The sequence below is a fragment of the Ascaphus truei genome, chromosome 2 (genome assembly GCF_040206685.1).
Source record: "Ascaphus truei isolate aAscTru1 chromosome 2, aAscTru1.hap1, whole genome shotgun sequence".
In the NCBI taxonomy this organism is placed as follows: Eukaryota; Metazoa; Chordata; class Amphibia; order Anura; family Ascaphidae; genus Ascaphus; species Ascaphus truei.
The window spans coordinates 58,230,476-58,246,786 of record NC_134484.1 but is presented as its reverse complement, the minus strand read 5'-3'; the positions used below and the strand labels follow the sequence as shown (position 1 = coordinate 58,246,786).

At 42.6% G+C, this 16,311-nt stretch overlaps 1 protein-coding gene across 2 annotated transcripts in view; it reads right to left on the bottom strand.

The window, feature by feature from the left end:
• The window catches only part of ANGPT1 (angiopoietin 1), a 375,883-nt gene that overhangs the window by 93,049 nt on the left and 266,523 nt on the right, over positions 1–16,311 (bottom strand). For both annotated transcript variants that reach the window (XM_075582478.1, XM_075582477.1), the window contains exon 6: positions 6,216–6,317. In XM_075582478.1, coding sequence (XP_075438593.1) covers positions 6,216–6,317 — 102 coding nt within the window. The remainder of the gene's footprint in view (positions 1–6,215; positions 6,318–16,311) is intronic.

Here is a 16,311-nt window from a genome sequence, read left to right as displayed (position 1 = left end):
TATTTATAATTTTAGGTTTTGTCTCTATGTCCTTTTAGTTTTACATTGCTGCAAGGTTCTTTTTAACAGATATTAATATGCACCCATATAAAGAATGTTCTTATGATTGATTGGTCTTGAGAACTTTTCGTGTTTCTTCTTAATATTTGTCCAAATTGGGCTAAAAATGATCTTCCTAATGTGTCAGGTGTTGACACACTTCCGTGCTATGTATTTTATTAGTGTCTAACATGTTTTTCTTTGTTTTTAGCAACATCAATCGCGTTTGTTTGTCATTTTATTTGATTGTTAATAAAGTTTATTGTATAGTTGTTATGTTACTAGTGACAACCAGTGACGCGCGCTACCGGGACTTTACCCCTCCCCTACCACCTTCCGATTGGTTGTGTGAGTAGCAGGATTAGCCAATGAATTACGAGCGTGGGGTATTTAAAGTTCCTTTAATACCACTCAAATTTATTCCCTGATGAAGAAACCCACGGGTTTCGAAACGCGTTGGAAGAACTGCCAAGAGTCTTATCTCTAACTACTACCCCATCACGCGAGCAGCCCCAGCAAAAACGGCGCCAAACTCGGCGTTTTCTCCCGCGGTGACGTCACCAACCCGGAAGTGTTCTGCACGGAGGGGAGAGAGAGAATCTAGCTGGCGTGGAGCTCCGCTTTGCCCAAGAGCACTGCATGGGACAGCAGCACACGTGTGATCCGTGTCTTGGAGTAGAACTTTCAAAGGCTCCCTACTTACCCCAACAGGACTGTGTACCAGAGGCACCAGTGTCCAAATCCTTGCGAGGACATCTGTTCCGGTCTCCTGTGGCGTTTGGGTAACAATATCCCGAAACTGATTGTTTTACACTTTATTGATGTACGCTTAATACTCACCTTTTGTTGTTTATTTCAATATATTTTTTAAAACACTATGAGCGATTTGCGCTGTGTCTTTTCTGTTTTTCTCTACTAGTTCTAGGGGGTTCCTGAGCCCCCCCTTCATCGCAGCTGCATACGCTCTGTTCAAGGTCACGTAATTTAATATTATTCATCACGTCACTTTATATAACTTTGGTTGCGCACTTTTTTTCTTTTTTCACTCACTAGTGAGAATGCCTCCTATAGTGACCATGGCCTGCAAACCTGAAGAAAGATCCATGATATCGACCCAGCCCCATTTGGCCCCAGGAGGCTTCCTGGTACTGCAGATGGCGGGCACTGAAACTGTGGTGTGTCTATGTCTACAGTGCAGACTGCCAGGGGGTGCTGTGAGTACCGCTGCACGATGCTCGCAATGTGGCCTTCAAAATCTGTGGCCAATGCCGACATTCGTACTGGTCCAGGCCGTAGAGGCAGCGGGAGACGTAGCCATGTTATCGGCGGAACTCCCAGGTGCGCTCTGGAGGGAGTCTGCGGATCCCGGAGCGTGGGGATCAGGCCCGGCTATTAAAACCGAGCCGGAGGAAAAGGACAATAGCATATGCAGTGCAGGGCGAGAGACCCACCAGCGGTCGCCGAGCGGAGTGCCCCTCCCCAAGTTGGGGTTGGATTCTGAACCCGTGGTGTCTACCGCAGTAACGACACAACAGACGGCGAACCACTGTGGCGGTAATGCCAGAAATATGCCACTCACCTGTGTCACCAGTGAGCGGAGTCGAGTGTCGCCCATGCAGCGGCAAGCAGAGAGGCGGAGTCCCATGGCCGCGGTGACCAGCGGTTCCGATGGCGGCGGCAGATTCACCCCGACGCCACGGAGTGGTAAGCATAGTCCATGCTTTAACCAGGCTCCGATGGCGGCGATGGCAGAGGAAGGACAATGCCAGGCCCAAGCGGTGCCACAGAAGAAAACGCGGTACCGAATGTCGTGGTGGAGGAAGAGGTCTCGCTTGGGGACCCAATCCAAGATGGCGGCGAGTCACGTGCGATCAAGGATGTCACTTCCGGTGGCCATGGCGGAGCCAATGGAAAGATGACCGTGGCCTTCCGATCGAGTAATGTCAACCACTCGCCTGGGTCGAAGCAGAGCTGGCAGGCCCTGCGGAAGCCTGAGAGCAGCGAGACCGGAGAAGCAGAGAGCCCCTGCGGTGGTCCCGGACCAGGTAGCGGTGAAGATTGGGTCGTAGCCCCGCGGATGCGGACAGCCCGTCCTTATGCCCAATCCCCGGCCCTAGCTAAAGTCCCGACCCCAGTCACCTTTTCCTATGGGTCATCCTCGAGCCTAGGGATGTCAGGGGAGTCCCGGGTCACCTCCGAGGAACGGACTGGGGGGAATCTGGACTGTTTTACGTCGGATGATGGGTCGGCGGGCGGGAGGTACTCTCGGCAGGTATCTGTGTCCAGTGACTGTCCAAGTGCCATCAGCGTTACCATAGCAAGTAGGCCCGAAAGGTTAGGGTCTCAGTCCCGGTCAGGAGGTACATCCGGTATATCCTCAGGGGGGGACCCAGAAGGGGAAGAGTTAGTTGAGTCATCCTTGGAAGAGATCAAGGAGACCCGGTGGTGGGCACCCCTGCTCGAGGGCTAAGAGGCCTGGTTAGATCGCACCAGGTTCCTCTTGGAGCGGGACGGGGTGGTAGATTATTGGTGGGCCAAGGGGGAGTTCACTGAGGAGGGTCGGTTAAAAGCGATGCAGAACTGATGGTATGATATTAGCCACGGGCTGATAGAACCGTTGGGTCCAAGCAAATTGGAAGATCCAGTGGACCCGGACGAACCTCTGTCATGGGTGTTGCCAGGGAGAGCGGGTAACACCAAATTAATACGGACTAGCCGGGCTGAAAGGGCCATTGTGACAAAATATAAGAGCTCACATGAGTTAGAGTACCCCTATGTCCCCGAACCCCTCATGCAGGAGATAGAGGACCAGAGGGATGGCTGGTTGAGAGAGACCATAGAAATGTACATGGTGAACAAAGGGGGTGTGATTACTGGGCGTAAGGCAGAGGAGAGGATTTCCCAACTAATGAGGGTGTGGAGCATAGGTTGTAGCATCTATATGCATAAGGCTGTATATAGACCCAAGAACGGCTTACCACGGGAATACAGCATAACTGTCACTGACATGGGAGGTCGGGAAATAAAGAAACCAGATCCTCGCCACTATTATTAGGAAGACAGGATAGTGATGTTGTGCTTTAGTGCCACCTGCTGGTCAGTGCGCACCATGATAGTACTATGGAAACTGATGTTATAACTAATTATGTTTGTATTTTACATTGCTTCCTGGACCAAGGTACACCAAATTTAGGTCCCAGGCGGGTCGTTGGGATTCACCAAGGGGAGAATGTAGCCATGCTGTAAAATGGTCTACAGTTTCCTCTCATGCTGGCAGTAAACCTGGTAAGTTACAGGGTTGCCAGCAGTAATCATGGAGGGTTGCCCTCACACCCTGGTGAGGTGTCATAAGCATGGATGGGAGTGGCTGCATACTCTGAGTCCACCGTTAGTGACATCAGAGATGTGCCAGTTTCCTGAAGTATATAAGGCACAGCACTGCCAAAAGTTAGTGGTTGGATAAAGGAACAAGTCTGGGTTGAGACTTGCGAATGAGGGGCCCACTAGTGCCATAACTAGTGGCCCAAATCAAGTCAAGCAGCAGCAAGGCTGACAAGGCCACACTGTGTCCAGGGACCTGGCACAGGGATGATCTCCCTGAGGGGAGAGGGGATCCCACTCCATTGGGAGGGCATACTTTTCTAAGGGAGAGTACTGAAAGATGTGCGGCTGAGCTGCCAGCTGTGAGGGGCAGCTGGCCCATACCACCACCAAGCAATAAAGATGATCTTGATTAAAGACACCCTCATGTGTGAGTCTGGAATTACTCTGCAGAGGAAGGCACCACAGAGCAGTTCCTCATCAGAACCATCCCCTTGCGGACGCAGGGATCTTGATGAGGTGGAGGTGCTGAACTGTATATAGGTAGGACTCAAGCACACTACCTCAGCTGCCTGTCTGGGTTGGCATTCCCCACGCAACATCATGCGGGAGACTCAGGAGTCCTGTTGCCAACAGGTGCACCACCAGACACTACCATGTAACACTACCATGTAAGGGGGGCCGGTTAGACCACAGGGGGTGAGATTGGATGGGTCAGACAGGTCCAGGAAAACCGTTACATGTAGATGGAATTAATCTTACCTCCTCACTTGTACCTACTCTTGTGTAAAAGTGTGAGGTACTCTTTTAGAATGACTGAAATATGACATCTCTAATATAAACACTAGATCCCGAGAATAGAAAGCATTAGCAACATAAGAGGAAGTAAAGGCGATTTACAGATGAAGTATAATTTACTTGAAATTTGGGAGCAAGGAAACTGCAGCTGAAGGGACCCTGACCCGTGGCCCGATCGCAGCTTCCCTACGGCCAAAAACTCAGTAGACTAATTTCCCGTAAGGATTAAGACAGCGGGGGTCGTGGGACTCCTGTGGTGTTAATCTTAGCAGGCGGTCACCAGTCTGGAAGAGCTGAGCAGAGAGAAGCGGTTACTGGCACCGTCTCCCCGCACAGCTCTAACATGTGACTAACATGTGATCGTGCTATTTTATTTTTAGTACATAGGATTGAAGCAGGGGGCCTCCGGAGCTGAACTGCATTACTTTCAGGTCCAGGGACCGCTTGCTTCCTGAGGTTCAGGCCCCAGTATGGGGTGCCGATATCTCCGGCAAGTTTAAATGTTCCGGGCATGTGGGCAGAGAAGCGGAAAATGTAAACTTGCAGGAGATACCAGCACCCAATACGGAGGCCTGTATCTTGAGAAGCAAAGGGTCACTGGACCTGAAATGAATGCGGTTCAGATCCAGAGACCCCCTGCTTAAATCCTATGTGCTAAAACTAAAAATATAAGCAGAGCTTCATTACCTTATTGGCTAACCGCTAAGTTAATAAAGGGGTTAAACACCAGTATCTAGTTTTCTGGTGGTAGAGGGGTTTCTCTCTGTGTAGCTCTTCCAGGCTCGTGTGGGCCGGTAGGTTTAACAAACAGGGAATCCCATTCAGAAGCAGGGACCCCCGCTGCGTTAATCCTTATGGGAAATTCCTCCTGCGCTGTGCTTAGCCGCGATCACAGCCGCATTGGACCCCCGGTCCACCCGCTCCAAGTCATTGGCAGGGTGCAGGTGAATCATGGACCACATATATAGTGAAGTCAGGAATGCTCAAGAGTGAAGATAATGACAATAGAATGCAAATAGAAAGATAGGGAACATTATAGGTGTAACAGGAAGAATGGAAATTGTAAAGGATAAACAAAAGGAAGATGTTAACAGAAAGATGGAAAGTATAATAAAACAGAATGACATTTACCTGGAAAGAGCGGCATTGTCTTGACCTCCCAACGCTTGAAAAACCCCACCTTTTAATCTGACCCCAACCAATACAACAACACCTTACACCAAGGACCAAACATCCACAGCTTTTATTACAAATTTAAACGGTCCTTCAACCACTTAAGAGGCTAACTACTACCCTGAGAGTGCTTTCTAACTAGCAAGACCACACAGCCGTGGCCCACCCAGCAAGGTACCACACCACCCTGGCCACACCCAGATTACTTATAATTAATGAGGATGAGCTCCCAACTGCACGGTGAGTACTGCTTCCTCGCTCACAAAAGTCTAACCTCTCATTTATATTTATTTACTATACTGTATAGTAATATACATTTACTTGTATTTCCTCTCAGCCCAAATAGGAAGTGAAAATAAGGTTTTGACTTGTTTTCCGTTCAGGCACCTATAAAACAGGTTGATGGGCATCCCATGAACTTGCCCATCTGTGTCATATAAATTGGAAGTTATATTTAGTTATGTGCTACAGAAAGTGAAAGAAGCATATTTTGCTTGACATCTAATTTGGGTAATAGGACATTTTTTTGCCTTGAACTCAATCCAAGCAAATCTTGATACTATCACGGACAATCATCAAATAATGATGTAATCCTAGTTTTGCAAAACATTTGCCAGACAATTGTCAGAAAACAGCACATGCTCAGGTCAGGGGTAAAGCTCACTGATATTATTTACTAATTTATTTAGCATAAATTAACCCAAAGGGACCAACACAGAGACAAGGAAAAACCAAAGATAGAAGCACTGGTTGGAAGGTGCCAGAATACACATGCAAAGTTCTGGGGACCTCTCTTCTTTCGTGGCTTCTCTCCAACTTTGTGTGAAGCCAAAGCAACAGAACTTGCATTTGCCACGTAATTGAAGTGTTCTTATCGTACGTACCATTTTGTAATCTTTCCAACCTCTCTGAAAATCCACACTCCCATCTTCTCTGTGTTGAATTGCTGACCAGCCTCCACCTGCTGTTTCCATATTGCAATAAACCTTCGGAACATGGATAATAGAAAAATAAGCAAATGTGTTGAGGACAAAATGTAAGTTACATAAACATAAACAAACAGGTATAATTAGAGATGTGCGAATGTATTCAAATATGCCTCGGATTTTTTTTTTGCTCACTTACCATAGGTGCAATGTTTTGACCAGAGTACTGCGCTATTTGCCAGTTTAAGGGCACTGTGATCATGCACTTTGAGTTGTAATACTCTGTGATTTTTTGGGGTGAATTTTGCCTTGTTTTCAAACTTAAGCAAAGATTTCTATACATATGTACAGTATAACTCTATGAAGTAGATAGGTTATCTGCAGTATTGCCCGCCTCATTTTGTGTCATCATAAGCTTGCGGGAGCAGTCCTGATTATTAAACTGCAATCCCAGTGCATTATAGTTCTGAATCTATAGGTAAAACTCGCCCCAGAACTGGAGTCCAATCTTGTCAAGACAGAGCCATGCTGGTAATATTGCAATCTCTAACTAAACATTTTGACGCTGTAATGACGCCTCGACGCCCAGTATTACTTCATTGGCATGCTCTTGTACTGACCAGATCAAGGACATCCTTGCCTACATACAGCACAGTATATCTTAGGAAATATAAGGTAAGTTGTGAAATATTTCATATTAAACATACAAATGTAGCAGCCATTATTGCTCCTGCTTGCATGTTGCAGCGTGCCACACATTAAACGCCAGTGGGAGCAACTGCCATTCTAAATGCAATAGCAGTGTGAAAAAAAGGGGTGGAGCAAACAAACAAAGGGGGCAGGGCCAACAGGCCAGAGGGGGCAACAACACCTGCTACATGTGTAAGTTCAGCAGATACAGTCCACTTTTAAGGTACCAATCCCATTATATAGATACTAAAATTGATAGTGATTGTTGAGTTCATATCTCAACCATACCTTCTTCTGCTGAAATTGGTTTCACATTTATTCATGTCATTTATGTGTTTTGCTTTGTTGTTGGCATGATGCAATGTAGATGTGGTCACCTTTATTCTAGGACTTGGCCTTTCAGGGTTATACACAGGAGGTCAAAGTGAGTGCCTGGAGCATTGCTATAGTTCCCACACATGTAGCTACATTTAGACAAATGACCTAACCATTATTGCTCACAGGAAGTACAAGGTATTTTGGTCCCACCGTGACACAGAGGGCTCAACAAGGGAGGCCCTGCTCTTTTCTTACCAAAGGATTCCACAAATCCAACCAGCATATAACACTGCTATTTTCCCAACAGCCACCCAATGTTTCCCTGCTCAGGAGTGATTCATGATTAAACTTTAACCTTTTTCAGAAAAGACTGTTTTCATACATATTTTTCATTGCACTTGGTTACTTTGGTTTGGTTTCTCTCAGCTATAAATAGATTGTAACATGGTGATATGCCCATCTGTTAGGTAACACATACAGTAGATACTGCATCATTGTAATTAAAATAACATTGTATTATATGGTGTGTAAAGATTCTATTTACTTATTTATAAATTGTTGAGAACAGATTAAAGACTCAGTAAATGCTGTGCTCTATTTCTGCCACATTGCTGTGTTTATATTTGGATCACCTACAGTACATAGTTAAGGTCATGAGGTCTGGGATAACCCAAAAAGTGAGATGCGATCCGAGGATCAAGACATCTTTTATTGTTGAAAAGTTTACATTTTTTATTATCACTATTCATTATTTTTTACGTGATAAGTGAGCATTTTCATTTATACTCGGCATTTGTGTTGTATTTACTGAACCAGCAGTACAATAAGGTGACACATTGATCAAAGTAGTCAATTAGAGTCAATTTACTAGCTTGTTCAATACCAAAGCACAAATCAGAATTAGATTTAACAAAAACAATTCAATTGATTTTCAGTTATTTTCTCTGATAAACTTGCCCTGGTTTATAATTTTGCTCCAGTTTTTTATATGGAAAATTCCATTGATTCAATTGCTTAAATGGTTTGAAATCATATGCAATCCCCCACAATTTAGTAGTGTACTAGAGAAACAATAATATAAAGTATAATCTTTTTTTATAGAGAATCTTACCACATACTGTAAATATTGTCATTTCTATTATGTAATATGTATAGATTTTGCACTGTCTAGATCAGGGTTGCGCAAACTGGGGTGGGGGTGGCGAGAATTTTTTTTGGGGGTGCGGCGGTTACAGAGGTCCCGCACTCTTCCCCAAAGCATTAAAATTAAATGCCGGGGAGCGCGTGAGGCCTCTGTATTACTTAATAGACACAGATTCCCAACAAGCTCTGAGAAACCCCAAACATTACCACATAATAGATATATGTATATGTGTCCAAAGGAGTGCTAGTGGGTGTGGCTACATGTATACAACAAAAAAACAAACAAAGATGCCCAAAGCTACTTCCAATGTGACCAAAATACAAAGTGCAAATACCTACATATTCTCTTGAAAAAGGGTAATTTAGTTTAACCCTTTGGCCAAAGCGTCTTAAGCCTGCTGCCACTTTCAAGGCATGACCGTTAGCAGGTCCTAACAATACCTGAGTTAAAACTCTTATTTACCGGAAGAATGATCAGCATTGGATCTGTCGTAACCCAGCTTGCCCCTCCCCACATCCCAAGTTGGCAGGTCAGTTTCATTTTGCTGGGTTACGACAGATCCAATGCAGATCATTCTTCCTGTAATTATACAGGTAAATAAGAATTTTAACTCAGGGAGTGTTAGGACCTGCTAACGGTCATGCTCAGTATTACTTACTTACCTTCTCTCTGACGACATTGGGCGATGCATTGCATTGCCATGGCGACATGATGTCAAATGATGCCGCGGGTCGTGTGACACCACGTCACATGACCCCACAACATCATTTGACGCTGGATACCAGGTGGGGAGGGGGAGGCGTGAGCACTGGGGCTGAGCAGGCAGGGGGGTAAGGGTCAAAACTTTGTGCACACAATTTTACTACTGAATATACACTCGGTAGATTCTAATGTTTAAGGCAGGGATTACAATCCCCAATGTTTACTTGTATATATTATGCACTTAAAGTATTTGTAAAGCTATGTGAATCGGCCACTGTTGCATTGAGAGAAATTCTACACTTTTTTTTAAAAGAATTGTGCAAATCAACAAAACATTACAGCAAACTATTTGTTTATTTGGAGCACCTAAAATAAAGTTCACATTTTATAAGAATTTTGTCAGGATTCACAATAATCAACAATATTCGCCACTTTTGTTTACAATTTCGTCCCCTAAATTTAGTGTCAGAGTCCCACTCTAAGTAAGATACAGATGCAGCGGACGTTATTCGAACAAATCAGGAAGCCGTTTTCGTGTGCGCTGCTGTACTCCACGTGGCATTAAAGCAGCCAATCGCCCCAGGCACACGTGTTTATCGCGGTTGCTATGTGTGCATTTCATGGATTCTGTTTCTTTCGGTGCAATGAAATGAATAAATTGAATGTGTACAGTACTGTGCTACTGTGCTAATTTCAGGTGTTTAAAAGCCAGAACACTAAAATGCCATTTTCTGCACTCGCCTGCACTCGCGTCTAAAGGCGGTACGGTTAGAAGAAATCACGCGCCATGACATGGGTATTCCGAGGTATACAACGCGTGAAGTGTTCGAATATCGGCCGCTGCATCTGTATTGGTGATGGCAGAATACGGTAACTACGAATATCCAAAATTTGCAACATTCAGAAACTTGGACAAAGGTTTTGCACATATAAATTGTAAATAAATCCTGGCAAAAATAATACAGAAGAGCTTATAAAATATAAATTTCAATGGCACTACAATAGTTATTCAGGGTTTGAAAATGTCTGCTTGTAACAATTCAGTACTTGAATGCAGTGCCCCAAAAAAGTAGAAATAGGCAAAACGGGGTGTTTGAAATCAGAACGTACCCCAACCCTACTTTGCAAAAACAATTTCAGATTTTTGGAACCAAAACCGGAACCACAGGCCAAATACCCATTTCTAGGTGTTTCCGACAGATCTGGATTATTATTCAGTTAGATTTTTTCAGTTTACTAATTGTGTTATGATTGTATATTTATTTTAAGCATTTGTAAAGCTTTTACTGTGCTATTTTAGCATCTCCTTGCTTTTTGTTGTCTTTTAGATTTTTCAATAACTTGGTCAAAATCCAAAACCAAAACCGATTGAGTTTTGGCAAAATCACAACCAAAACAAACATTGTTTTAGAACCAAAACACAAATGTTTTTTAGAATGGAAACCAAAGGAAATGTGAAAGTTCTCACCACTATAAAAAAAAACTAATACTAGGGTCTATCCATTATTTATCTGTCAAGACATTCTGATTAATACACATGTTCCGCTGGCAAACGTAGCCACACAAATGCACCAAAGTATGAAATACAGCATATGAATACATGGTTATAGCATGCCTTGGTGTTATCATTGACAACCTGATTACATGGTAGATTAGGAAGGAGGAATGTTTACATTGAAAATCCAATAAAGCGGGAAGCACTATTTCCAGTGGTTTTAACAGTCCTCTGAGTGCCCACAGTCCCACACGCTTTCTGATTTCTTATAAACGCATCAGGTTTATTTAACTGAGATCTTGATATTTTAAAAGGCAGGACTGTGCTATGAGATTGATGGGAGCATGCTTATTTGTATAGCTGTCAATGTTGCACTGTATGTATGCTTTCTGTTATAATAGTTTAAATACCATTTTTGACTACCTTTTTTCGGTTTTGTACATACAGTATGGTGTACGTTTGATTGAACATCTAACTGAATAGTTCTTGCATTCCCCTCTGCTGTAAAGAAATGTTTTTGCATTGATTATCTATTTAAATTGCTTCCCACTATTTTTCTGTACATCCCAACTAAACTTCTCTAGACAATTTTCCGGGGCCTGTTCAATTACCTCTGGATGGGAATATTGTGTGGGGAAAATTATATTTTTTCCAATTAAAGACCACTTCATTTAACAAAGGACTTTTTTTTTTTCCCAAGAAAATTGAAATCCTCTTCAGTTATTATAGAAAGAAAGTTTCATGGATAAATAAAATAAGTATATAAATGAGTACTTTTAGCAAAACGACTTACTGTATTCATTGTGACTAGTGTTGTACCGGGTAGTGAGTTTAAAATAAAAACCGGGTACCCAGCCAAAATCAATAGTTCTACCCGATCGGTTACCCGGTTTTTCACTTACCTGCAGGGTGGCGGCGACATCTAGGAACAGCAGCAGAGGTCCTGTGGCGGTGGCAGTATCGGAACTGTCTTCAGCCGGCGTGGGACAGGAGGAATCCATTACACAGCACTGCAGTAGGTAAGCAGTGTGTGTGAGCTGCCGGGGAACCATGTGACTAGAGCAGGAGCATTCCTATTGGACTGATGGCTGTCCAATAGGAACGCTCCGTCTCCTGCTCCGGTCACGTGGTTCCCCGGCGGCACACACACACTGCTTACCACCACAGGACTACTGCTGCTGTTCCTAGATGTCGTCAGTCGCTGGCTGAAAGGTAAGTAATAAGATTATTTTCAGCTACCCTGACATTACCTGACGCCGGGTATTACGCCCACTTCCCAGTTTTCGGGTCCGGGTAATGTCCAGGTAGCTGAAATGTGCCGGGTAACGCTAGGTAACAGGTAATTCCGGGTGCTTGGAACATTGTGACTAATGATAACAGAATTGCTGGGCTCAATTTCAGGTTTTTTTCAACTAGTACACATTGGCAAAAGGGCAATTTCTAAAGTACATTAAAATAGCAAGATAGTTAACCAATGTGACCATACTTTGACATAGATTTAAAAAAAATATACATCATTAAAATATCATTATTTTTTAACCTTTTGCTAGCCACAGTGGTCAAAAATGCATGGACTGAGTGAGGCGTAGGGAGCATTACATGTGATACACTAATCAACCCTTGTGCTTTAAATGTACATGCTTAGCAAGAGAGAGCAATGCCTATTAAATACAGCAGAAATCTACTTTTATTGAATTACAGTAGGCTAAATAACATTCTTAGAAAAGGAAAGGTTCACACAAAGCCTACGCAGTTTTTCTGAGTTTATTGGATACAGTAAGTCGCTAAATATGGGGAAGTCCCTGTCACATTCCCTGCTGCTCCCTGGGATGGAAAAATTACAAAGTTAAATTAGAGGATGTGGAAATTCAAGTCAGATTTTGATACCACCCTCCCTCGGGAGACAGAGTTAATAAAATGAAGTAGGGATTCTGTGAAAGGAAATAACAATCACATGGTTACAATGGCAACATCATTAAAAATTTATATTATTTACTTCAGTGCAATGCTCTGGAAAAAAAGTAGCATACCACTTAGAGACACGTTACATAGCTACATACTGTAGTTACATACTAGATGTGATTGAAAAAAGACATACGTCCATCAAGGTCAACCTATGCTAAATTTAGACAACAGATACTTTATCCTATATTTGTACTTACAGTATATTGATCCAGGGAAAGGAAACACAAAAACCCAAGTGAAATATCATCTAATGATATCTCATAAAGGCAGAAATAAATTCCTTCCTGACTCCATATATTGGCAATCAGATTACACACTGGATCAACATCCTTCCCATGTTTACTTATTTGGTATATCCCTGTATACCTTTTCATTGTAAAATGATGTCCTACCTTTATTTTTGAAGATATCTATTGTATCTGCCAGATAAGATCTTGTTTGCCTTTGCAGCTACAGTACTGCATGACTTTGGGCACTATTGTTAAACTTGGTGTTTACATGCACTCCTAAATCCTTCTCCATGAATGATTCTCCTAATTTATCCCCATTTGATTTGTAAGTTGCCTTTTTATTCTTGTTTCCCAAATGCATAACCTTACATTTATCTGTATTAAACTTCTTCTGCCATTTACCTGCCCATGTTTCCAGTCTCTCCAAGTCCTTCTGGAGAGAAATTACATCCTGCTCTGATTCTACTACCTTACACAATTTAGTGTCATCAGCACAGATGGAGATTTTGCTCTCTATGCCAACCTCAAGGTCATTAATAAACAAGTTAAAAAGCAGGGGTCCCAGTACCGATCCCTGAGGTACTCCATTCACAACTTTAGCCCAGCATGAAAATGTTCAATTAATTACAACTCTCTGTTGTCTATCCTTCAACCAGTTTTCAATCTAGGTGCAAATATTTTTGCTTTATTTTGTACACTAAACTCGTGTGGCTCCATGTCAAAAGCCTTTGCAAAATCTAAGTAGATCACATCAACAGCATTACCCTGGTCTAAATTCAAAGAAACTAATATATTTAGTTTGGCACGACCTACTGTATATTTTATAAATCCAGTTCTTCCATCAGTGCCCAACCTTAACACTTCAATGACAGTACTTTGATCTAGTTGCACTGAGTAAACTTAACTTAATGGATACTGTTTCTATCTACAACATAATAAATAAGGGGGATTGGTCTAAACTATTACTTTAGAAACATTACTTATCTACTCTCTCTGAGAATCCTATCTTCATGTCCTCCTGGAACCTAACCTTATAGAATAGTTCCTCCTCCTTATATAACCCTCTGTGACGTTGGAATCCCCATAGTAAATTAGGGTGGGTTAATAACCCCTTAGGAGGGGGGTTACAGTAACATAGCAATGGAAATATTAGTAATATTATCAGATGTATTATTTCTACTCAATGCAGAATGTTTTAATAAAATAACAAATGTAATAATCAGTGTAACTGAATTTAATGATCAGTTTTTCCAATTGCATTAACGATTTGGCAAAATGAAGAACAAGCTAATCACAAAAATATTTTTTTGTGTGTGTTTCAAATAGTTTGGAATATGTAAAGGTTAGTCTTTACTTACTCCAACATGCAGTAAATTGACAAAACCCATTTACACACCATTACATAATGAAGGAAGAGGTGTAGCTTAATTTCAGATATAAATATATATGTGGTGCTAGGGTATAAGCAAACTAACTGATTTGCACCCTATCAAACACATGGGTCCCTATCTATTGGTAAACATTGTAATTACTATTCAATTAATATCTCTTTAATATTTGCCCATAACTCTCAGTTGCTGCTCACTTGGGCCCCTTGGCCATGATTGTGGTATGGTTGCTGTAGAATAGAGTTACTGTCATTATGGGAGGAGAGGGACTCGTTTGAAAAGTACATTCAGTAACACTCTCAGATTAGTCATAAATGTATGTGTGTGACATGCAACAATAACAAGGCAAATTATTACAGGATGTGAATGTAAACCACAGATTGACAAGGACAGCATACACAGCACGCAATCTTTGCTAAAATGCAATAAAAAAGTATCTTTCATGACATAATTTACACATGAAAAAAAAGATCTATGAGGTTTCTAGAACATTGTACACACAATTACAGAGATTGTACTGTCTTTTCAATCCATTATCAAGTATTCTTTTAACAAATCAACATTTCTTTAGGACCAGTTAGGCTACTATAGCTTTGCATTACACCCAAACTGTACAATAATAAAATAACACTTTTTTTCTGTATAGCGATGGCTGGTCCAGCTATCTCTCTACCTTCCCTGTCATGTAACTTCTAGTAAATCACAGACAGTGACAGGCTGTCTTATGGGGGTTCCCCCTCCTCATGCTGACTTCCTGAGTGACCGGAGTGGTGGTGCATATATTGGGTCCTCCCTCTTTGAGCTACAGGAAGGACGTGCCTAAATTAAAGTATAAAGTTCAGCCCTTAGGGGTGGGTCTTTCATTTAGTGATTGTTGTTCCAGACTATCCCTTTATGGGGTAGGAGCTATGAGCTCTCCTCCCGACTGGGAGAGAGACATGTGCTCAGTCCCTCATGGGCTGAGGCACTAACCTGATACAGAGAGGCCTCACCTTTACCAGCAGGCCAGTACCATCCAGAAACCAGGGATTACCTTAATAACTGGAGCATATGCTGTGCCAACACCAGCAGTGGCTGCTGTAATAAAGACTATCCTCATTTATACTTCTGGCTCCACGGAAGTCTGTGTGGAGGGAGGTATTAAAAGTAATGACTGTCATCGCAGGGACCGCCTTCAGCCTTGCTGAAGCCCCCTATGTCTGGAGGCGCTGACACCAAGAAGAGAGAACCAGAGGAATCTCCAAAAGTCTACCTGTTTTCCCACCCACCCTCGCGAGAAACTGATCTCTCCTGTACCTCACAAGTAACCAGCACTACAACTAGCAATAGCCATGACAAGATCTCCCAGGAGGGGGGTGGGGGGAGCATGTGCTACATCTGTGACATGGATTGATTTGCAATATCTATCTTCGTAATATATGCAGATTGATACTTAGATAATAGAAAAAAAACAATATCTATTTGTTTTATTTCTTTTGTCTTAATTAGCTATAATGAGACCCTGTAGGAGTCAAGCATACGTGAAGGCTATATTATTTATTTTTATTATTATTTCCAACTTTTATTCCAATCTGTCCTGCTCTGACTCCGTGCAACTCCTAACTCCTCAGCCGGGTACTCCTCTGCTTAACTCTGGCGGCCCACCGCCACTGCATACCATCATCTCCCCCCGCCTGCCTCTCACTACTCCGTCCCACAGGTTAGCATGGAGGAGGAGGGACAGAGAGCTGAGGAGAGATGATGAGAGATATCCTCCAATTTAAATTGAGGCGAATTTACGCCTGAATCTATGGGGCCCTGAAAATGTTTTTGCCTAGAGGCCCACGCGTGTCTAGCTACGGCACTGATTATAAGGCATTTAAAGTGGCCATGCTGCTTGGTAACATAAATGAGCCAACCCTTTGTGGTTTTACTGTTTGACAAATGGAGAACATCCACTTGTCAGCTTTCCCCATGTCCTGCATTATATCACTTTGCATCTTCTGGGAGTCCTGCTGATTGATCCCTGGTAGAGGTAGGTTACACTATCTTTTTTATTATTTTTATGATCCCTGGTAGAGGACTCAATAGGTTACACTATCCTTTTATATCCTGTCACATCTATAGTTTGTAAATATTTTCA